The sequence below is a fragment of the Scyliorhinus torazame genome, chromosome 10, assembly GCF_047496885.1.
Source record: "Scyliorhinus torazame isolate Kashiwa2021f chromosome 10, sScyTor2.1, whole genome shotgun sequence".
In the NCBI taxonomy this organism is placed as follows: Eukaryota; Metazoa; Chordata; class Chondrichthyes; order Carcharhiniformes; family Scyliorhinidae; genus Scyliorhinus; species Scyliorhinus torazame.
In genome coordinates, this window is record NC_092716.1 from 193,363,920 (window position 1) to 193,387,434 (window position 23,515).

General features: G+C 48.3%; 1 protein-coding gene across 9 annotated transcripts in view; it reads right to left on the reverse strand.

Annotated features, from left to right (window-relative positions):
• The window catches only part of ppfibp2b (PPFIA binding protein 2b), a 347,825-nt gene that overhangs the window by 183,113 nt on the left and 141,197 nt on the right, over window positions 1-23,515 (reverse strand). For all 9 annotated transcript variants that reach the window (XM_072466213.1, XM_072466212.1, XM_072466210.1 and 6 more), the window contains exon 3: window positions 17,213-17,427. In XM_072466213.1, coding sequence (XP_072322314.1) covers window positions 17,213-17,427 — 215 coding nt within the window. The remainder of the gene's footprint in view (window positions 1-17,212; window positions 17,428-23,515) is intronic.

Consider the following 23,515-nt stretch of genomic DNA (forward strand, 5'->3'; position numbering starts at 1 on the left):
CTCTTCATTCACCTGAGGAAGGGGCAGTGCTCCGAAAGCTAGTAATTTGAACCAAACCTGGTGGACTTTAACCTGGTGTTGTAAGACTTCTTACTAAATAAAAGCAAAATATCGCGGGTGCTGGAAATCGGCAATAAAAACAGAAAATTCTAGATGAACTCAGCAGGTCTGGCGGCATCTATGGAGAGAGAAACAGAGTTAACACTTCAAGCCTTTATCATGCTTTAACAAAACTGAAAAGGGACAGACAGAAATGTGATTAACTATATACTTGGATGGGGGAATGAAAGTCAGTGACAAGAATCATCAAGTTGAAATGTTACCCGTCTCCAAGGATGCTGCCAGACCTTCGGAGTTTATCCAGCTTTTCCCAGTTTTATTTATAGCCTCTGTTTAGAGCACAATGCCTCCATTTATAAAAGCATTCAGAATTCTGAGATAAATTTTCCACCTCTACCACCTTTCGAATACAATCATTTTAATCTGTAAACTGCCTTGTTGCACTGTTTTACTACAGATACAGCTTTAGCAGGACACAAACTCAAAACATTGTGCTCATTCTCGCCTGTGTCTCGGACACCGCCATGTTGGCAAAGGTGGCCTGGCAGGCATTCAGATGGCCACCTAAAATTGGCATTAGACTCCTTACATGTATAAAAGAGGGGCCTGTTCTAAGCCACATTTGCAAAAACAAATTTGAATTCAGCGGAAGAGGGACGATTCAAATTTTAAAAAAGTGTGTTTTCATGGACAGGGAAGGAGATGTTGTGTCCCCAACTCAACAGCACTTGTGATTAAGCTTGTAGTATAATGGGTGAATGGTTATGGTAATAAGATAGTGATGGGTATATGACGTAACAGTGACATCTGCAGACATATGCTATAGACTCCTATAGGGAATAGTCTGCACACTGGATGGATACGCTTCCCTAGTGGTTCATCATTACAGCGTAAATAAAATAAGCTTTGAAATAATCTGCCCGAGTCAGGCTAGAGTTACTCAAAACCTTCCCTGTATAGATTAGGGCCAGAGACCAAACCACGGAAGAGAACTTTTTTCTGCTCAACACTCTTCCACGCCTGTTGGCGGGGCAATCTCTTCTGGCTGGCCTCCCAGCTTCCATCCTCCATCTCATAACCTAGTCCCATTCACCTATCACCTCTGTGCTCACTGACCTACATCGGCTTTCGGTCAAGCAACACACTGAATTTAAAATTTGCAGCCTTTGTTTTCAAATCCCTCCATGGCCTCAGACCTCCCAGTCTCTATAATTTCCTCCGGCCCAGAATCTTTACTCAGTTTAGGTTTATCCATAGAGTGAAGTATCCTCCTCCTCCTTAAGGTACCAAGACCAAAGAGGGCATTGGTGACCAGGAATATGCTTGTCAGTGGTTTGCCATTGCCTTCTGCATTATGTCTGACCAGGAAACCTTCCCATTCTTTACTGCCTATCAGGCATATTGGAAGGATTAACATACTTTAACCAATCTGTTTGACCAGGTTATGAACATACCTTTCCTGAACATCGAGTTCCAAAGTGGGACTTGAACCTAGAGATTCTGGCCCAGAGGTAGGGACACCACCATTGTACCATAAGACCGCTGGTATTGCAAGTATATGTGTTAAAACTCAACTTTCATACTAGGGTCAATAAGTGTCTCTTAATATGAGCTCAAGTAACAAGTCAGTTAGGACTCCCCATCTGCATATTGTATGATGATACTGGACCAGATCCCAACTTTTGTTAGGACGGTGGATGAAAACCCCAAATCATTTTTTAATTTGTAAAACTGTGACAAAAGGATACTTCACCACAAGAGTGATGATTCTGACGAAGAAGTATCTTTTATGTTAAAACAAACTTTGATTTCAACACAGAATTAACCACATTATCAAATAAATAGCTTTACAATTGACAGTTAAACAGTTCAGAAATAAAAGAAAAAGCTTTGAATTACAATTTGCACCTGCCACTACTTCCAATTAAGCAACCTATACAGTCCAAATGCCACTTATAAATAAAGTTAACAAAACAAGTCACATTAATTACAGCATCTGTATCCCACTAAAATATGCCATCACTTGCCTAGCTAGGAATAAATATAATCTCTCAAATTATCGACTTTCCAGGGAATTTCCAGCAAATCAAAACAATATCCCATTAGCCATCTCTCGGTCAAGTAAATGGTTAGAAGCAATGGTGACTTCATTTTTATGACACCTTAATTACAGCTTTAGTAGTCCCACTGCCTGTGTATTTTAAACCAGGGTTTGTAATAACATTACTGCCACAAATATATACTTCAATCCAGGCTTTTAACAATATTACTGCAAAGATATAAAGCACAATATATATAACAATTTCTTAAATAATCACAATAGCTAACCACACTTGATATGCAATCAAAACAGTGCCTCCATTTGTTTGGACCCTAAGCTCTCGAACCTCTTCCTAAAACCTCCTTGTCTCATTTTCCTCCTTAAAACTACATTTTTGATCAGGTTTTTGATTACCTGTCCCAATATTTCCTCGAGAGGCTTGGTGTCAAATTTATTCTTCTCTGTAGCAGTATGGGAAGCTTCACCATGTTAAAACTGGATACAAAAACAAGTTTTTGCAGTATGTGGCCCAACCTTCATTATAAAAAAAACACCTGGGCAGCTTATGAAGACCTGACAGGTTGGTCAGCTCATATGGTGGAAGATACTTTGAATATCCCATTAATACTAAATAATACGGGGGGAGGAATTAAATACCATCACCATCACTAGAGAAGCAGTATTAGACAAACTAATGGGGCTAAAGGCAGATAGGTCCCCTGGCCCTGATGACATCAAAGAAGATGGCCCTAAAAGAAGTCATTCTAGAGATAGTGCATGCACTGGTTGCAATTTTCAAAAAATCCTTGGATTCTGGAGAAGTACGGGAGGATTGGAAAATTGTCAATGTGATACCCTGATTCAAAGAGGAAGAGGTGCGAAAAGTGGGTAACTATAGGCCTAACATCTACTGTTAGAAAAATGTTGGAATCAATTGAGGAAGTAATAGAAGCACATTTGGAAAATCATAAACTAATCAAGCAGAGCCAACATGGCTTCATGAAAGGGAAACCATGTGTGACTAATTTATTAGAGTTTTGAGAGGAAGTCTCAAGCAGAGTGGATAGAGGGGAACCAGTAGATGTGTTGATTTGGACTTTCAGAAGCGGATGGACAAGGTACCTCACAAAAGGTTAAGTCATAAGATTAAAGCCCATGGTGTTGGAGGTAGTATATTGGCATGGATAGATAACTGACTAATGGGCAGGAGACAACGGGTTGGGATAAGGAGTTATTTTTCAGGTTGGTGCCCTGTAACCAGTGGGGTTCCACAAGGATTAGTGCTGGGACTGCAACTGTTTGCAATATATATTAATGACTTGGAGGAAGGAAGTGAATGTACTGTAGCCAAACTTGCAGATGACACAAAGATAGGTGAAAAGGCAAATTGCGAGAGGGATACCAACTGCTTGCAAAGACATACTGATAGCTTAAGTAAATGGACAAAAAGTTGGCAAAATGGAATATCACTTGGAAAAATGTGAAGTTGTTTGTTTTGGAAGGGAGAACAAAAGAACAGAATATTATTTTGAATGAAGAAAAACTGCAGAAAACTGCAATACAAAGGGACTTTGGGACACTTGTGCATGAAACACAAAGCTAGCACACAGGTGTAGCAGGTAATCAGGAAGGGTAATGGAATGTTGGCACTTATTTCAAGGAGGTTGGAGTATAAGAGTGGGGAAATATTGCTCTAACTGTACAAGGTACTGGTGAGGCCACATTCGGAGTACAGAGAGCAGTTTTGGTCCCCTTACTTAAGGAAAGGTATTATTTCATTGGAGGCAACTTTGGACTGTGGGAGGAAACCCACGCAGACACAGGGAGAATGTAAAAATCCACACAAAGTCATCCAAGGCCGGAATAGAACACAGGTCTCTGATGCTATGAAGCACCACTGTGCCACCTTGCTGCCCCCAGGGAAGTGGATGTGAGGAATGACGGATCAGCCATGGTGGAGCAGGCTCGAGGCACTGAATGGCCTACTCCTGTTCCTATTTCTTATCGTCTTATAATCAAAAGCAATGTTAATGAGTGCCAAGACCAAATTTCAGGCAAACCTCAAGCCTCCTGGTTGGTGCCATCACTGTTCGGAGCATCGGTTACAGAGCTGAAAATTGGACACAACCAATTTTCCAACATCTTCAAGAGGAAAGGGAGAGCAAAGAGGAAAATAAAGTCCAGTAGACATGTGAAGTGTTTTTCAGAGGTTGTGGTGACAGCATGTTTATTAAGCGTAAATTGTGCTTTACTTTCCAATTGGCCCATACCATTTGATTGGTAGAGAGCAAACATTCAGGAGATTTCTTCCATGTTTTTCCCAACTGAACACATGACTTGCCATTAAACTGAAAGATTTGCAGCATAGTTTGGCAGTAAGGTTAGGCAAGGTTGTGCTGCAAAGCAATTTAACTCAACAAAGGTTATGAAACCGAGACACACACTCAAAGCATTATGGAATGTTGTATGTAATTGGACCCCAGGGGCATTAAGGGTAAACACAAGTGTGCTAGAAATGAACAGACAAAATAAACTGCTACAGAATGAGCCAGACCTCAGGATTATTTCTTACATGGAATTAACCATTTGTTCAACACATTGGGAGAAAGAAAACCTCTTCAAACCCAATTAAAGACAGGGTTACCAATTCTGATTGGGGGCATTCCTGGAGTTCTCACTCATCTTCAATGCCTCACCCTCCCTGGCCATCAGTCAGCCGACACATCACCCTTATGGAGCCCTACTTTTCACCCACACCCCTGTAGGGTGAATCCCTTTCCCATTTTTTGATGGCAAAAATCATTCGGTCAATTATCCCATCTTCAATTCTCTTTTTTTAAATAAAAAGACTAATGTATGAAAAGGCTACAGAAAATGAAAATAAGGTGCATTTGTTTTTTGAAAGGCCCCCACAGTTTTTCTCTCGACATTCTCACGGTCTACAGCTGTGTTCCCAAGGCTCCTGGAGAACCAGGCCAAACCCGCAGGGTTGGCAACTGTTCTTTAACAACCCAGATTAGTTCCTTTCGGTTCAATTCCCGTACCAGCTGAGAATTCTGAATTCTCCCTGTGTGCACCTGAACAGGCACCGGAATGTGGCGACGAGAGGCTTTTCACAGTAACTTCATTGCAATGTTAATGTAAGCTTACTTGTGAAAATAAAGATGATTTATTTATTTATTATTTATTTATTTACTGACACATGAACAAGTGTATGATCTGGGTTTACTGTAACCTACTTCTTGCGCAGATCTCAAAAGCTTTGCTTATGGAAACCATCCTTTGCTTATGGAAACCATCAGTAGATGATGTAGTTACATGACTCAAAGTTTGGGTTTCTAGACTCTTTGGAAACCCACATCAGGGCTACAAGCTGCTTATGCTCAACCAGAACTCTGCTGCCCATATCTTAACTCACACCAAGTCATGTTCACTCCATGTTCACTCATCACTCCCAGTGATTGCTGACCTACTTTGGATTCTGGTTTGGCTCAGAATTTTCTTTTAAAGTTCGTAGCTTGATGCATCACTGTCAGTCCCCAAGTGCCCTCGAAAAGGTGGTGGTGAGCCACCTTCTTGAACCATTGCAGTCTATCTGGTGTTGATATACCTACAGTACTCTTATGAAGGGAATTCTAGGATTTTGACCCAGTGACAGTGAAGGAACAGCAATATAATTCCAAGTCAGAGTGGTGTATGGCTTAAAGGGAACATGCAGATAGGAGTGTTCCCATGCATCTGCTGCCCTCATCCTTCTAGGTGGTAGAGGTTGTGGGTTTTGAAGGTGATGACAAAGGAGCCTTGGAAATTGTTGTAACACACATTGTATACAATACATACTGCTGCCACTGTGCATTATTTATCATCTTTGTCACAAGTAGGCTTACATTAACACTGCAATGAAGTTACTGTGAAAAAACCCTAGTCGCCACACTCCGGCGCCTGTTTGGGTATACAGAGGGAGAATTTAGAATGTTCAATTCACCTAACAGCACGTCTGTCGGAACTTGTGGGAGGAAACTGGAGCACCCAGAAGAGACCCACGCAGACACGGGGAGAACGTGCAGACTCCGCACAGACAGTGACCTAAGCCAGGAATCAAATCTGGGACCCTGCAGCTGTGAAGCAACAGTGCTACCCACTGTGCTACCGTGCTGCCCTTGTGGTGGAGGGAGTGAATGTTTGTGGAAGGTTTGTTCTGTTTGGTGTTGAGCTTCTTGTTGGAGCTGCCCTCATGCAGGCAAATGGAGAGTATTCCATCACACTTCTAACATCGGCTTTTTGTAATATTAATAATAATCTTTTAATATCACAAGTATGAAGTTACTGTGAAAATCCCCTAGACGCCACATTCCGGCGCCTGTTCGGGTAAGCTGGTGCGGGAATTGAACCTGTGCTGCTGGCCTTGTCCTGCATTACAAACCAGCTGTCTAGCCCAATGAGCTGAACCAGCTTATGTTTAGATGGTGGACAGGCTTTGTGAAGTTAGGAGTTGAATTGCTGTCCGCAGAATTCCCAGCCTCCTCTTCTAGCCACAGTATTTATATGGTTAGTCCAGTTCAGTTTCTAGTCAACGCTAATCCCAGGATGTTGATAATGGGAGGTTCAGTGGTGGTAATGCCATTGAATGTCAAGGGGAGATGGTTAGATTCTCACTTGTTGGAGATGGTCATTGCCTGGCATTAATGTGGTGTGAATGTTATTTGTTATTTATCAGCCCAAGCCCGATTGTTGTCCAAGTCTTGCTGCAAACTGTTTTAGTATCCGAGGAGTCAAAAATAGTCCTGAACATTGTGTGATCATCAGGGGACATTCCCATTTCTGACCTAGAGGGAAGGTATGAACTCCTGTAGCAATGTCCCAGGGTTGAGACTATTGGCTCCAACAAACCTAACCATCTGAATTTGTGTTAGGTATGAGTCTAAACCAGTGGAGAGTTTTCGTGTTGATTCTCACTGACTTCAACTTTGCTAGGGCTCCTGGATGCCATTCTCGGTTAAATACTGCCTTGCCTCGGGCAGTCACTGTCACCTCATTTCCGAAATTCAGCTCTGTCGGCCATGTTTGCACAAAGGCTGAAATCGACTGGTTCTGGTGGAATCAATACTGAACACCCACAAGCAGGTTATTGCTGTGTTGAAGTGCTACTTGATAGCACCGTTGACAACGTACTCCATCACTTTGCTGATGATCAGGACTGATAAAGCAGTAATGGGACAGATTGGATTTGTTTCCTTCATTTTAATCATGTACTTATGAGTGTACCTTTAGGTGCCTGGATCTCAAGCTCCAGAATTCCCTCTCCAAATCTCTCAGTTTCTCTAATCATCCAAGGTGCTCCTCAAAACCTACCTCTTTGACCAAGCCTTTGGTCATATTCCCCAAGATCTCCTGATGTGGCTTGTGTCAAATTTTTTTAAAATATTGACTGTGAGAAGTTCTTGGAATGTTTTGTACATTGAAAAGATGCTATATAAACGCAGGCTCATGTTGTATATTGCCCGGATTCTAAGAACTGGTTTCCACCAATTATATCCTTACAACACTTGATCATATGTGATGTCCAAAGCACCCAGAAAAACTAGGGGGTCAGATTTATCAGAGTAAACACGAGAAGCTAATTCATAGCCTCCGGCCCACAAGCGATCCCCCAGCCGGTGCTGCCGAGAGTGGCTCGTGTTACTCAGAATACACCAGCTGGGATTTTCCACCCTGTATGGAAGGAGGTTCCATCTTTCGGATGAGTTGTTAAATTGAGGTGTGTCTGTCTGTCCTCTCAGGCAGATATACATGATCCCAAACCAATATTTCAAAGTTCCCCAGTTCCTGGCCACCTGGATCCCCAGGTATCGGAAGTTCCTTACCACTCTCCTCAGCGGCAGAGCATCTATCCCCCTACCCTATTCCCCGGGGTGCATTACAAAAAGCTCGCTCTTCCCCATATTTAGTTTATATCCCGAGAACTCTCCAAACTCCCTAAGTATCTGCATTACTTCTGGCATCCCCTCTACCGGGTCCGCAACGTATAGCAGTAGATCATCTGCATAGAGCGACACTCTGTGCTCCTCTCCCCCTCTGAGCATCCCCCTCCACTTCTTAGAATCCCTCAGCGCTATGGCCAGTGGTTCAATTGCCAACACGAACAGTAACGGGGACAGGGGACACCCTTGTCTTGTACCCCTATGTAGCCGAAAATACCCCGATCTTTGCCGGTTTGTGACTATGCTTGCCATCGGGGCCCCATATAAGAGTCTGACCCATCTAATAAACCCCTCACCGAACCCAAACCTCTTCAGCACCTACCACAGATAGTCCCACTCCACCCTATCGAGTGCCTTCTCTGCATCCATTGCCGCCACTATCTCTGCCTCCCCCTCCGGTGGGGGCGTCATCATCACCCCCAGCAACCTTCGTACATTAACATTCAGTTGTCTCCCCTTTACAAACTCTGTCTGATCGTCATGCCCCACCCCTGGGACGCAATCCTCTATCCTTGTCGCCATCACTTCTGGCCAGCAGTTTGGCATCTACATTTAGGAGTGAGATAGGCCTGTATGACCCGCATTGCAGCGGGTCTTTATCTCGTTACAGGATTAGCGATATCGTCGCCTCCGACATTGTCGGGGGTAGCATTCCCCTTTCCTTAGCCTCATTAAAGGTTCTCGTCAAAAGCGGGGCCAACAGATCCATATACTTCCTGTAGAATTCCACCGGAAACCCGTCTGGTCCCGGGGCCTTCCCTGCCTGCATGTTCCCCAGTCCTTTAATCACCTCATCCACCTCGATTGGCGCCCCCAGAGCTGCCACCTCCTGCCCCTTCACCTTCAGGACCCTTAACTGGTTCAGAAAGTGTAGCATTCCTTCTTTTCCCCCCGGGTGTTGGGACTTATATAGCCTCTCATAAAAGTTCTTGAACACCTCATTCACTTTCCCTGCTCTCTGCTCCATATTTCCCATTTTGTCCCTAACTCCCCCGATCTCTCTCGCCGCCGTCCTCTTCCGAAGTTGGTGGGCCAACTGCCGGCTCGCCTTTTCCCCATACTCATATTGCACCCCTGTGCCTTCCTCCACTGTGCCTCTGCCTTTCCCGTGGTCAGCAGGTCAAACTCCGTCTGTAGTCTTCGTCTTTCTCTGTATAGCCCTTCGTCTGGGGCCTCCGCATATTTTTTATCCACCCTCAAAATTTCCCCCACTAATCTCTCTCTTTCTTTGCCCTCTTGTTTCCCCTTGTGGGCTCTGATGGAGATCAGCTCTCCTCTAACCACCGCCTTCAGCGCTTCCCATACTACCCCTACCTGAACCTCCCCATCGACTTTGACCTCCAGGTATCGCTCAATACACCCCCTCACCCTTCTGCAGACCCCCTCGTCCGCCAGTAGTCCCATATCTAGTCGCCAGAGTGGGCGCTGCTCCCTTTCCGCTCCTAGTTCCAGATCTACCCACGCGGGGCGTGTTCTGAAACAGCTATGGCCGAGTTGTCCGTTCCTGCCACCTTCGGGATCAGTGCCCTTCCCAAAACGAAAAAGTCTATCCGGGAGTACACCTTATGGACGTGGGAGAAGAAAGAGAACTCTTTAGCCATCGGCCTGGCGAATCTCCACGGATCCACTCCCCCATTTGTTCCATAAATGCCTTAAGCACCTTGGCCGCTGCCGGCCTTCTCCCGGTCCTGGATCTGGACCGGTCCAGCCCGGTGTTAAAAACCCCCCATTATCAAATTTCCCACCTCCAGGTCCGGGATACATCCCAGCATTCGCTTCATGAATCCCGCGTCATCCCAGTTCGGGGCATATACATTCACCAGCACAACCGCCTCTCCCTGCAGTCTGCCACTCACTATCACATATCTGCCCCCGCTGTCCACCACGATATTCTTAGCCTCGAATGATACACGTTTTCCCACCAATATTGCCACCCCTCTGTTTTTCACGTCCAACCCTGAGTGGAATACCTGTCCCACCCATCCTTTTCTTAGTCTAACCTGGAGCATGACTACGTCCGCCTTCAGTCTCTTCAAATGCACAAGCACTCGTGCCCTCTTAATCGGCCCATTTAAGCCCCTCACATTCCACGTGATCAGCCGGATTGGGGGGCCATTCACCCCCCCCTCGTCGACTAGCCATCCCCTTTTTTAGGCCATCTCCTCATCCAGGTCCTGCGCACACGTCTGTCCCCCAGGCAGCGCCTTCCCGCCCCGACCACCTCATCTCTTACCAGCTCCCCCTTGCACTTAGCAGCAGCAACCCAGTTAATCTCCCCCCCCGCTAGATCCCCCTCTAGCTTGGTTGCTCCCCCCATATTGCTTCCGGAAGTCAGCCAACTCTGGCTGACCTCGGCTTCCCCCGTTCACTCTTTGACCTCCCTGCGTGTGGGGCTCCCTCCCTTCCTGCGCCCGTTTTCCCGCTATAATTTCCATAACGTGGGAAAAATACCCGCGCTTTCCTCTCGGCCCCGCCCCCTATGGCCCTGTTAACCACAGTGGATGGAAAATCACGATCAAGAAAGAATGAAGACATATGAGCAGCACGTTTTGGAAAATGGCACCATCGGAACAGATGCAACGAAGGCGAAGGAACTAGGAGAATGGGATGGAGACCTTACAGGATTTAGGGTACCGAGCTCTGTAGTCGAGATAGCTGTAGGAGTCAGTGGGTTTGTAATGGACACTAGTGGATAATCTATCCCCAGAAATTGAAATAGAAAGGTCAAGGGAGGAAAGGGAAGTGCCGGAGAGAAGGGCGGCACGGTGGCGAAGTGACAGCACTGCTGCCTCACGGTGCCTAGGACCTGGGTTCGATTCCAGTCCCAGATCAGTTGTTGTGTGTGGCGTTTGCACATTCTCCCAGTGTCTGCATGAGTCTCACCATCACAACCAAAAGATGTGCAGGGTAAGTGGATTGGCCACGCTAAATTGCCCCTTAATTGGAATTTTTAAATTTATTTTTAAAAAGGAAAGTGTCAGAGGTGTACCATGTGAAGGTGATAGAGGGGTGGAAATTGGGAGTGAAATGAAAATTCCAGGTAAAGATGGAAACATGAAGCGGCACCAAAACAGTCGTCGATGTACCAACAAAAAAAATTATGGATTGGAAAAGGGAATGTTCCACATACCCCATAAAGAGACAGTCAAGACTGGGACCCATGCAGGTACCCATAGCCACACCTTTGGCTTGGAGGAAGTGAGACATGTTAAAGGAGAAATTGTTCAGTGAGAGGAAAAGTTCATCCAGACGGAGGGCGAGTGGCCTTGGATGGGGATTGTTCAGGCCTCTGTTCGAGGAAGAAGCGGGGAGCCCTCAGACCATCCTGGTGGGGAATGGAGGCATAGAGGGATTTGGACATCAATGCTAAAGAAGGGATGGTTAGGGCCGTGGGGGAAGGGGGGGAAAGAGTGGAAGTTTTTGATATGATATAGGGCATTGGAGGAATTGCAAATGTCGGTTGGTAAGAGGAGATTGTATGGAGTCAAGATGCAAAGAAATGAGTTTGGTGGGGCAGCAACAGGCTGACATGATGGGCCCAGCAGGACTGTCCAGTTTGGATTGGATTTGTTTATTGTCACGTGTACCGAGGTACAGTGAAAAGTATTTTTCTGAAAGCAGCTCAACAGATCATTAAGTACATGGGAAGAAGGGACTTCCGGTGGCGTGGGCGAGCAAGGCGGCCGCAACAATAAGAGCTCCCGCCGGTGGCCGCGATTCGCGGTGATTTCGGGGAAATCCCAGAGTCCTCACGCACTCCCCGACTATCGTCGGCCTTTGGGGCCGCCACAAGCAACCAGCGGGGCCGGTTTAAAAACCAGCGAAGAACCCCGTGCGGGTGTCGGGCGGCTGAGGCGCTGGGCCCGGCGCGGCGTCGAGGTCAGAGCAGCGGGGGCGGAGCTACGATGAGGCCGAGGCAGCAGGTCCGAGGCCAGCGCATGTAAGGAGGGTGCGCCACCTCGGATGGCTCCCACCTAGGAAGAAGAAAGAAGGTTGAAGACTGGTCCCAGGGAAGCTCTGGGTGAATGCAGAGGAGAAAGAAAGAAGGTTTAAGGAAGTTTGGTGAAAGTTTTTTTTTTCTCTCCCCTTTTTTTTCTCAAAAAAAGAATGAGAGATTGATGAAGGACAGGAGGGTGAAGGGGGAGAGAGGAGAAAAGAAAGAAGATAAAAAACAATAAGCCGCTAAAGGATGCGAAGAGGAAAGGGTGCTTGCACATCTTAAAAGTTTGAAAGCCGATGTAGCAATGCTGCAGGAGACTCACTTGAGGGTGAAGGACCAGGTGAGACTTGAAAAGGGCTGGGTTAGTCAGGTGTTTCACTCCGGATTTGATGGAAGGGCTCGAGGGGTAGCGGTCAGCAAAAGGGTACGCTTCCAGATGGAGAAGGTGGTGGCAGATCAGGGGGGTAGGTATGTGATTGTGGCAGGGGCACTGGAGGGGAGATTAGTGGCGCTGTTAAGTGTATACGGTCCCAATTGGGACGATGTGGGATTCGCGAGGAAGGTGTTTGGGGCTATTCCCGACTTGGACACACATGAGCTGATTTGGGGGGGGGGGGGGGGGGGGAAGAGAGCCAAGGTTGGACAGATCAAGGCCGTGCTCGCTGGTCCCATCGGGGGGGGGGGGGGGGGGCGAAGGCGCTGGCTAGACTAATGGTGGAAATGGGAGGGGTGGACCCTTGGAGGTTCCTGCACCCAAGGGAACGGGAGTACTCGTTTTTCTCAGCGGTCCATAAGGTATACTCGCGTATCGACTTTTTTGTGGTGGGGAAGGCTTTGCTGGCTGGAGTCAAGGGTTCGGAATACTCTGCAATTGCAGTGTCAGATCAAGCTCCACATTGAGTGGATATGGTGCTGGAGAAGGGGGCAGCGCAGAAACCGGGGTGGAAACTGGATGTGGGGCTGTTGGGGAACCAAGTGTTCTGTGAGAAAATTGAAAAGGTAATTAAGGAATATGTAGTTTTCAATTGTACGGGTGAGGTGTCGAAGGCAGTCATCTGGGAGGCTCTAAAGGCAGTGGTGAGGGGTGAGGTAATTTTGTTTAAGGCCAGGGTGGATAAAGAGGAGAGGTTGGAGCGACAGAGGGTAATAGATGAGATGTTGGAGGTAGATAGGAGGTATGCAGAGGATGGGGACCCGGCGAAGCTGGAAAAGAGGAAGGAACTACAGGCGAGCTTCGACCGACTGTCCACCAGGAAGGCGGTGCGCCAACTGAGACAAGCAAGGGGTGCAGTTTATGAACATGGAGATAAGGCCAGCAGGTCAGCTCCGGAGGGAGGCAGTGGCAAGGGAAATTCTTCAGGTGAAGGATAGGGCAGGGAAGTTGGTGGTGGCTCCAGTGCTGATTAACAAGGTTTTTGAGGAGTTTTATGAGAAGCCACCTGGGGGAGACCCTGAGATGCAGGAATCTCTAGATGGGTTGGAGTACCCGAGGCTAGGGGAGGGGGACAGGGCTACATTAGAAGGAGCAATAGTGGAGCAGGAGATAAAGGATGCGATTGGGAGGATGCAGTCGGGGAAGGTGGCAGGGCCGGATGGGTTTCCGGTGGAATATTATAAAAAATTTAAGGATAGGTTGGCACCCCTGATGGTGGGGATGTTTGAGGAGGCGATAGGGAAGAGGGTGTTGCCGCAAACCTTGGGGCAGGCATCGATTTCACTGTTGCTAAAAAAAGATAAGGATCCGACGGAATGTGGGTCGTATCGGCCCATATCACTTCTGAATGTGGACGCAAAGGTGTTGGCGAAGGTACTGGCGGGTAGGCTGGAGGAGTGCCTCCCGAAGGTGATAGGGGAGGATCAGACTTGATTCGTGAAAGGGAGGCAGCTGTTTTCGAACATTAGGAGGGTTTTGAACGTTGTTATGGCACCGGCGGAAGGGAAGGAAACAGAGGTAGTTGTGGCATTGGACGCCGAGAAGGCATTTGATCGGGTAGAATGGGGGTACCTGATGGCAGTGCTGGAGCGGTTTGGGACTGGACCAAGGTTTGTGAACTGGGTAAAGCTACTATACAAGGAGCTGAAAGCGAGTGACCGCACAAATAATATCAGTTCGAGATACTTTTCTCTCCACCGTGGGACGAGACAGGGATGTCCTATGTCCCCCCTGCTGTTTGCACTTGCGATTGAGCCGTTGGCCATCACATTGAGAAGTTCGGGAGCATGGAAGGGAATAGAGCATAGGGTGTCCTTGTATGCCAACGACTTGCTGCTGTTTATGTGTTGGAACCGAGTGCGTCGATAGGAGGAATATTGGAGCTACTGTGGGTATTTGGGTCTTTCTCGGGGTACAAGTTGAACCTAGACAAGAGTGAGTACTTTGTGGTGTCTCGGCCGGGGGTGGGGGCAGGGGTGGGGGGGCTGCCATTCCATAGAGCAGGGACTCATTTTAGGTATCTGGGGGTGCAGGTTGCCCGGGAGTGAGGGAGGCTTCGCAGGTACAACATTACTAGTTTGGTGGGGAGAGTGAAAGCCGATCTGACAAGGTGGGACGGCCTTCCTCTGTCACTGGCGGGTCGGGTACAGGCGGTTAAAATGAATGTGTTGCCGCGATTCCTGTTTATTTTTCAATGCCTACCGATTTTCCTGCCAAAGTCTTTTTTCAGGGAGATTGAGGGAAGGGTTACCTCATTCATATGGGGAGGGAAGGTGGCCAGAATGAGAAAGGTGCTGCTACAGAGGGGAAGGCAGGCAGGGGGTTTGGGTCTCCCGAACCTGTTGTACTACTACTGGGCGGCAAATGTGGAGAAGGTGCGGAGCTGGGTCAGAGGGGTGGATTCTCAGTGGGTCAGAATGGAGGAGAGTTTGTGCAGGGGGTCGGAGCTGAAGGCACTAGCAACAGCGCCGCTCCCGATAGCTCCGGGGAAATATTCAGGGAGTCCGGTAATAATAGCTTCATTGAAAATCTGGAGGCAGTTTCGCCAACACTTCAGGTTGGGTTTAGGGTCAAGGGAAATGCCGATTTGGGGGAACCACATATTTGAACCAGGGAGGTGGGATGGAAGTTTTCGGAAATGGGAAGAGAAGGGGATTAAGACGCTAAAAGATTTGTTTCTTCGGGGTCGGTTTGCAGGATTGAGGGAGCTGGAAGCGAAGTATGGGCTAGAGCAGGGAGAAGGGTTTAGGTACATGCAGGTTCGGGATTTTGCCAGGAAGGAGATATAGAGCTTCCCAGAGGAACAGGCCTCCACATTGCTGGAGGAGGTGTTGACGACAAGGGGACTGGAGAAGGGGGCAGTGTCAGCGGTGTACAGAGTTATTTTGGAAGAGGATAAGGCACCACTGGAAGGGATCAAAGCAAAGTGGGAGGAAGAGCTGGGAGAGGTTATAGAGGAGGGGGTCTGGTGTGAGGTACTCCGGAGACTGAATGCCTCCACCTCATGCGCGAGGTTGGGGCTGAAGGTGGTATATAGAGCGCACCTCACGAGGGCGAGGATGAGCCGATTTTTTGAAGGAGTAGAGGACGTGTGTGAGCGTTTTGGGGGGGGGGGGGGGGTGCGCTGTGTAGATTAAGGGTGACTATGGGTAATCCCGGATTCCTTTTTGTCATTTGTCTATGTAAACATGCGGCTAAGGTTTGGGGGTTGGTGGGCGGATGGAATCGTTGTTATTATGGGGATTGACAGATCTTGCTGATTATTGTTTATTGTTGATGGGTGTAAATGCGGGAGAAAATGTGAAAAAGGAGGAGAATAAAAATATATATATATATTTTTTTTTAAAGTACATGGGAGGAAAAGGGAATAAAGGAAAATACTAATAGGGCAGCACAAGGTATACAATGTAACTACATAAGCACCGGCATCGGATGAAGCATACAGGGTGTAGTGTTAATGAAGTCAGTCCATAAGAGGGTCATTTAGTCGTCTGGCAACAGCAGGGAAGAAGCTGTTTTTGAGTCTGTTCGTGCGTGTTCTCAGACTTCTGTATCTCCTGCCCGGAGGAAGAAGTTGGAAGAGTGAGTAAGCCGGGTGGCAGGGGTCTTTGATTATGCTGCCTGCTTTCCCCAGGCAGCGGGAGGTGTAGATGGAGTCAATGGATGGGAGGCAGGTTCGTGTGATGGACTGGGCTGTGTTTGTGGATTTTGGGGAGGAGGTAGACCAGGGTTGGGTGATTATGAGGTTGGAGGCTGGGGTGTGCTCCCTGGTGGGGTCATGGTCCAGGGATAGGTAGCAGGAAGTGTCTGAGAGTTGACGTTCAGCATCTGTGAGGTAGAGGTCAGTACAGCAGACAACAACAGCCCACCCTTGTCGGCAGATTTAATTACATGGACCTGGGAGAGCGGAATGCAACAAGTTCAGAAGGTGATACACTAGACTGGGTTTTTGAGGTGGAGGGTTCCAATTAGTATCTGGCAGCAATATCTGGCTGGCAGTCCCACCAGGCGAAGTGGGCCCTGATGAAGCAGAAAGATGAGAACACAAGTGTCTCAGTTTAGAGGCGCTCTCGGTCACTTGTTGCAAATTTGAAAATGCAGAGACTCACAGTTGATAGGACCATCGGTGTTGAGAGGAAGCTCTGCCTCAGGATTGGTATTGGCCAGAGCCATGGTCTTTCATCCTGGCAGCTCCTTCACTGGGACCTAAAGCATCTGGTTCCAACCTCCCCCAGGAATGCCCGACACAGGGAGTTCGTATCTGAGGAACTGCTGGGTTCGGCACTCCAACAGCAGAAATCTGCGATTGCCTTTGGAAAATAGTCCCCAAGTGGGATTTAATTGTTCTAATTAGCTGCCTCTTTCTGTGGAGTGAGCTGCTGAATTTGTTCCCAGCTATCCTCAGGAAACCTGCCCAGTGGGGGATCGTGCAACTCAGTATACCCAGGCCCCATCCCTTCCCCTCTCAAAATCGACCCGAGGGGGGCTGGGAAAACCCAGCCTGTTATCTCTATTTCTCGCTCCACAGATACTGCCTGACCTGCCGAATGGTTCTAGCATTTCCTGCCTTTATTTCAAGTCTTCACCATGGCACAAACAGTGCATCAATCCCTGGGTAAATCCTGCATTGTCAATCGCCCAATCCAAGAGACAAGAGTCTGATCTCCTGGCTGCTGCAAAATGCAAGAGACCATCTCTCCTGCAATGCCATTTTTAAGCTGCATGCTGTGTGTGAACATTACACTTTATGTACTTACAGAGAAATTATCCAGCCAGTTTGCAACAGTTTGCACAGTAGCAGCAGGGATCTGACTCCGTACTTCCTCCTTCTCCTGCTCGCTTCCCAACATTTCCAGGCCAATCCGCAAATCCTCCACAAGCTGCAAAATCTGTAGTGACCTCAGATAGGAAGGCGGGATAGGTGAGGCGATATCAAAGATTCCATTGGAATACCCCGCTGCAGCCTTGGAACCTACCGGAACAAAGCAAACAAATAAAATACGAATACGGACTAATCACTTTCGGATTATAAAGCAAAAACCCATCGATGCTCATTGTGAAAGAGAAAGTTCAGGGGCGGGATTCTCCAATCCCGCGGCAGAGTGTCTACGCTGTCGTAAACGCCGTCGCATTTTACGACGCGTGAACGGGCCACTCCCACGACTAATTCTGGCCCTTACAGGGGGCCAGCATGACATTGGAGCGGGCTGCGCCACTCCAGCTCCAGAACCCGGCGCCAATGAGGACATGCGCAGTGGCGCTGGCGAACGAGGACATGCGCAGTGGCGCTGGCGAACGAGGACATGCGCAGTGGCGCCGTCGAACAAGGACATGCGCAGTGGCGCCGTCGAACGAGGACATGCGCAGTGGCGCTGGCGAACGAGGACATGCGCAGTGGCCTCCTTCAAGGCACCGGCCCCGATGCAACATGGCGCAGGATTACAGGGGCCGGCGCATAGGAAAGGAGGCCCCCAGCCACAGAGGCCAGCCCGCCGATTGGTGGCCCCCGATCGTGGGCCAGGCCACATCGGAGGCCCCCCCAAAGGCCACCACCCAACCCTTACACGCTGAGGTCCCGCAGGCCCATAGCAGGGTCCAACGGCGCTGGCGGGACTCTGCTTTTTTCTGATGTCCGCTCGGCCCATCCCGGACCGAGAATCGGCAGGCTGGCCGCGTAGAGCGGTCCACCGTCACGCCAATTTCAATTTATGCAGCTGGGGCCAGCTCCGCACCACCTGTATCCCGACATACCAAAAGCTCACGCCAACCACCCGGAACGGCAATGCCCCCAACCTCCTCTCCTGCCCTCTGGTATTAATCGGGAACATCTCACTTGCCTCCATGTTCAATTTATACCCTGACAAACGGCCAAATTCCCTCAGGGTCTCCATAATCCTATTAAACCTGCCCACTGGGTCCAAGATATATTACAGAAGATCATCTGCATACAATGAAACTGTGCTCAACCCCACCCCGCTCAATCCCTCTTCAACCGCTTGATGCCCTGAGCGCCATTGCTAACGGCTCTATCGGCAGAGCAAAACGCAGTGGGGAGAGCGGGCATGCCTCGTCCCCCGATTCAACCCTAAGAACTCCAAACTCATCCTGTTCGTCCAGACACTAGCCATCTGCGCCCTAAATAGCAGCCAAACCCAATCCACAAAACCCTGGCAAACCCTGAACCGGCCCAGCACCTCCACAAAATACACCCACTCAACCCGATCAAAAACCATCTTCACATCCATCGCCACCACCACTTCTACCTCTTGCCTCTCCAAGGGCATCATAATGACATTGAACACCCTGCACACATTTGTTGGCAGTTGCCACCCCTTCACAAACTCAGTCTAGCCCTCCCCTATCACCCCCAGCACAAAGTCCTCTATCCGTGACGTCAACACCTGCCGCCCCCCCCATCCCTTCCTCAGCCTTGTCTGATTCCCCAGTTTCAGGCGTGTCTCCTGAAGAAACACAACGTCCGCCTTCAAACCCAAGTGTGCGAAAACACGCAACCGTTTAATCAGCTCATTCAACCCATGTAATCAGCCGGGTTGGAGGACTCCCCACCACCCCCTTTTCTGCTGATCAGCCATTACCCTTCTTTAACCAGCTCCCCCCGGCACGTGTCATAGATTATCATAGAATTTACAGTGCAGAAGGAGGCCATTCGGCCCATCGAGTCTGCACCGACTCTTGGAAAGAGCACCCTACCCAAGGTCAACACCTCCACCCTATCCCCATAACCCAGTAACCCCACCCAACACTAAGGGCAATTTTGGACACTAAGGGCAATTTATCATGGCCAATTCACCTAACCTGCAGATCTTTGGACTGTGGGAGGAAACCGGAGCACCCGGAGGAAACCCACGCAGACACAGGGAGGATGTGCAGACTCCGCACAGACAGTGACCCAAGCCGGAATCGAACCTGGGACCCTGGAGCTGTGAAGCAATTGTGCTATCCACAATGCTACCGTGCTGTCACACACTGTTCCAGGCCCATTGCAAGATGTCTGCTGCCATTCCTCTTTAACCAACTGCGCCACGCCAATGACACATACGTTAGCAACCCCCCACATAAACATACAAGGAAACAACCTATTACCCCCTCCCCCAGATCCTCCTCTTGACAACCCCCACTTCACTCCTGTTAACTAGCCCAACCAGTGAGCATGGTGGCACTCACCCAAAGCCTTTGGCTACCCCTCCTGCCCCAATCCTCCCTTGAACCCTCACCCTCCCCAAACATACGGGAAAAAAACAAAATGCACACTCACTCTCTCCATTCCCCTCGCCGTAACATTCGCCACCCAGTGTGCCCAAATTCTATAAATAACGCAACTCCAAATGTCCTCATACTTTTCCCAGTCCATAGTCTCCAAAAGTCCTTTGCCTCCTCCGGTGAGGCAAAATAGAACTCTTGCTTCTGGTGCGTAACCCACAGACGAGTGGGGTACAGCACCGCAAACTACTTCTTGTAGAGATCAGCCTTGATCCAATTGTAACCGGCCCTCTGCTTGGCGAGCTCTGCTACCAGGTCCTGATAAATGCACAGCTCATTCTCCTTCCATGTACACTTCTTTGTCTACCACGCCCACTTCAATCTTCTCCTTATCGAGAAAACGATGCAGCCTCATCACCATCATCCCACTTGCAATTTTCTCCTCGGCGCCCAATGCGCTCTGTCCACCACGGGAGGCAGCCAAAGACCCCCTTGCCCCTCAGCTTCTCCAATATTCGTCACCTACTTGGCGACCCGCACTGCTTCAATACCCTCCAGCATCCCCATGATCTGGAAATATTTCCTCCTGGAGCAGTTTTCAAGATCCTCCAACTTCTCCCTCAACATTTTTGCTGTTCATCACCATCCCCATCTCTGCTTCCAGTGAGGTCAATTGTTCCTGGTGCTCCCCAACCATCTCCTCCATCTTTTGGATTGCCAGGCCCTGTGTCTCCTGCCTCTGCTCCATGTGCTCAATCACCGCCCTAACCGGTTCCACCATTCTAGCCAGGTACTCTAAGGCCTCCTTCCTTTGCTGCTGGAACTTGCTGTTCAGAAATTCCACTGGGTGGGCAGTGCTGCCCCCCTATTCGCAGCCATCTTCGCCTTTGTCACACCTCTATTAATCTCTCTGTAAGTTGCTACCTCTTGCTTGTTGCAATCCTCGGCCGATAAGCCATAAACCAGTCCCACCAGAGGAGTATTACATTCCCTCAGTACTCATGCACCTTTGCCATCAAACAGCCCTCAAATCAGGCAGGGAAGGACCAAAACAAAAAGGTACCGGGCCAAGCTCAAATCCCAGGCTAGCCACACGGAACGCCGAACCCTGCCGATTATGGCAAGGTCTGCACGACGTAACGGGCTACAAGATGAAGGCATGTAAAATCACCGACTCCAACACACCCCTCCCTGATGAGCTCAACGCATTCTATGCCCACTTTGAGCAAGAGTTCAGGGAGAACACTTCCTCCACCCCAGAAGCCTCGGATGAATTTGTACCTGAGGTCACCATTGCAGGTGTCAGAGCAGCCTTCTCAAAGGTTAACCCACGGAAAGCCACTGGCCCGGATGGGGTAGGAGGTTCAATCCCGGCTCTGGGTCACTGTCCATGGGGGGTTTGCATATTCTCCCCGTGTTTGCGTGGGTTTCACCCCCACAACCCAAATATGTGCAGGTTAGGCGGATTAGACACGCTAAATTGCCCCTTAATTGGAAAAAGAAATGAATTGGGTACTCTAAATTTTGTTTTTTAAATCCCTACAGTGCAGAAGGAGGTCACTCGTCCTATCGAGTCTGAACCAGCTCTCTGAAACAACACGCTACCGTTTTTGCAAATACAATATTACTCCCAAGTTCAATCACCATTAGAAAAATAGATTATCATCCCTTAACATGCTCCCTATCCCGTAAACTTGTTTTACCTTTGGAAACTACGGGGCAATTTAGCATGGCCATTCCACCTAACCCGCACACCTTTGGACTGTGGGATAAACCGGAGCACCCAGGATGAAGCCCACATAGGCACGGGGAGAATGTGCAAACTCTACACAGTCACCCAAGGCTGGAATTGAACCCGGGTCCCTGGAGCTGAGGCAGCAGTGCTAACCACCGTGCTGTCCACTTATATTTTTCTTCTCAGTGCTGCCCATGCTGGGTAATTCTATGGGTTATTTGCGTCAGGAAATGACAATATAATACGGAGCTTTCAGTTTTGTAAAACACTTGTGCTGACACAGGGCTGTTTATACTGCAACGCTTAACACGAGGATTCAGTGCTCTCCGGTGATCCCAATTCAGTGTGACACTAGTGCAGCACTAATTGTGCTATACATCCATCTTGGTGCTGAATGGATGAAGGGATAACATGAAGGAGATGATGAGGCTTTAATAACTGTCTGATAAGCAGCTCTGCCCCTGGCTGCTGCCTAGACCGCGTTGGCATCAAATGCAGTCTTTGAGCACAATAAGATCCAACAAATGTATCAGTGATGATAATCTATTTTTCTAATGGTGATTGAGGGATAAACAGGAGATGGGATATTAGGGAGAACTTGTCTATTGTTCTTCAAAATAATGAGATCTTTTACATCCACCTGAGGGGCAGACAGTTCAATGTTTCATCCAAAACATTGCACATCTTCGCCAATGCTGCACTCCCTCAGTACTGCACTTGGGAGTAATATTGTATTTGCAAAAACGGTCAACATTAACAAAGATTTGAAAATCAACTAAGTAAGATTCCACAGATCACACTAACCATTAAATCAACAAGGAAATGTCATTGTCCCATATTGGTACCAATACAAAGCTACATCAGCAGTAATGGAGGATAAGCCGAGAATGTGTTATCTTGTCCTGAACTTTGTCGTAGAAATGATCAGTCCATCAATGTGTTACTTGTTCCATGTATCAGTGCCATTCCCACCCAGGAGGAGTATCAAGCTTAGACTTCTGTGTTCCCGCCTCTGGACGGAGCCCAATTATCTTCAGCTGCTTCAAATAACGGTCTTCCTTCCATCATTAAAAGGTCAGAAGTCGGGATGTTCGCTGATGATTGTACAATGTTCAGCATCATTCACGGCACCTCAAGATACTGAAACAATCCATGCCTAAATATGACAAGACCCGGACAATACCCAGGCATCGGCTGACAAGTGGCAAGTAACATTGGCATCACACAAGTGCCAGGCAATGACCATCTCCAACACAAAAGAATCTAACCATTGTCCTTTAGCCATTACCGAATCCCCCAATATCAACATCCTGGGGGTTACCATTAATCAGAAACTTAATTAGGCAAGCCATATAAAGACCATAGCTACAAGAGCAGGTCAGAGGTTAGGAATCCTGTGGTGATTAACTCACCTCCTGACTCCCCAAAGACTGTTCACCACCTATAAGATACAAGTCAGGAGTTTTGGAATATCCTCCACTTACCTGGATGAGTGCAGCTCCAACAACACGAGAAGCTCAACATCATCCAGAGCAAGTCAGCCCGCTTGTTTGACACCTCATCCACAAACATTCATTCCCTTCACCACTGATGCACAGTAGCAGCAATGTGTACCATCTACACGATGCACTGCAGGAACTCACCAAGGCTCCTTAGCGTTAAATGAAAAATAACTGGAGTACAAAAGTGTTGCAATTGTATAGGTGTTGGTAAGACCACATCTGGAATATTGCATCCAGTTTTGGTCTCCTTATTTGAGGAAGGATGTGGTGGCATTGGAGGCAGTTCAGAGGTGGTTCACCAGATTGATTCTGGGGTTGAAAGAGTTGACATACGAGGAGAGATTGAACAGTTTGGGCTTCTACTCGCTGGAGTTCAGAAGAATGAGGGGAGATCTGAATCAGCTAGGAAAAATACTGAGCGGGATTGATGAAGTAAACGTAGATCAAATGTTCCCCCTTGTGGCAGGTGGTCACAGATATAGGTTGAGAAGCAGTAGATTTAAAACTGAGATGAGGAGAAACTACTTCGCGCAGAGGGTGGTGAATTTGTGGAACTCGCTGCCCCACAGTGGAGTCTGAATCATTAATGGTTTCAAGAAGGA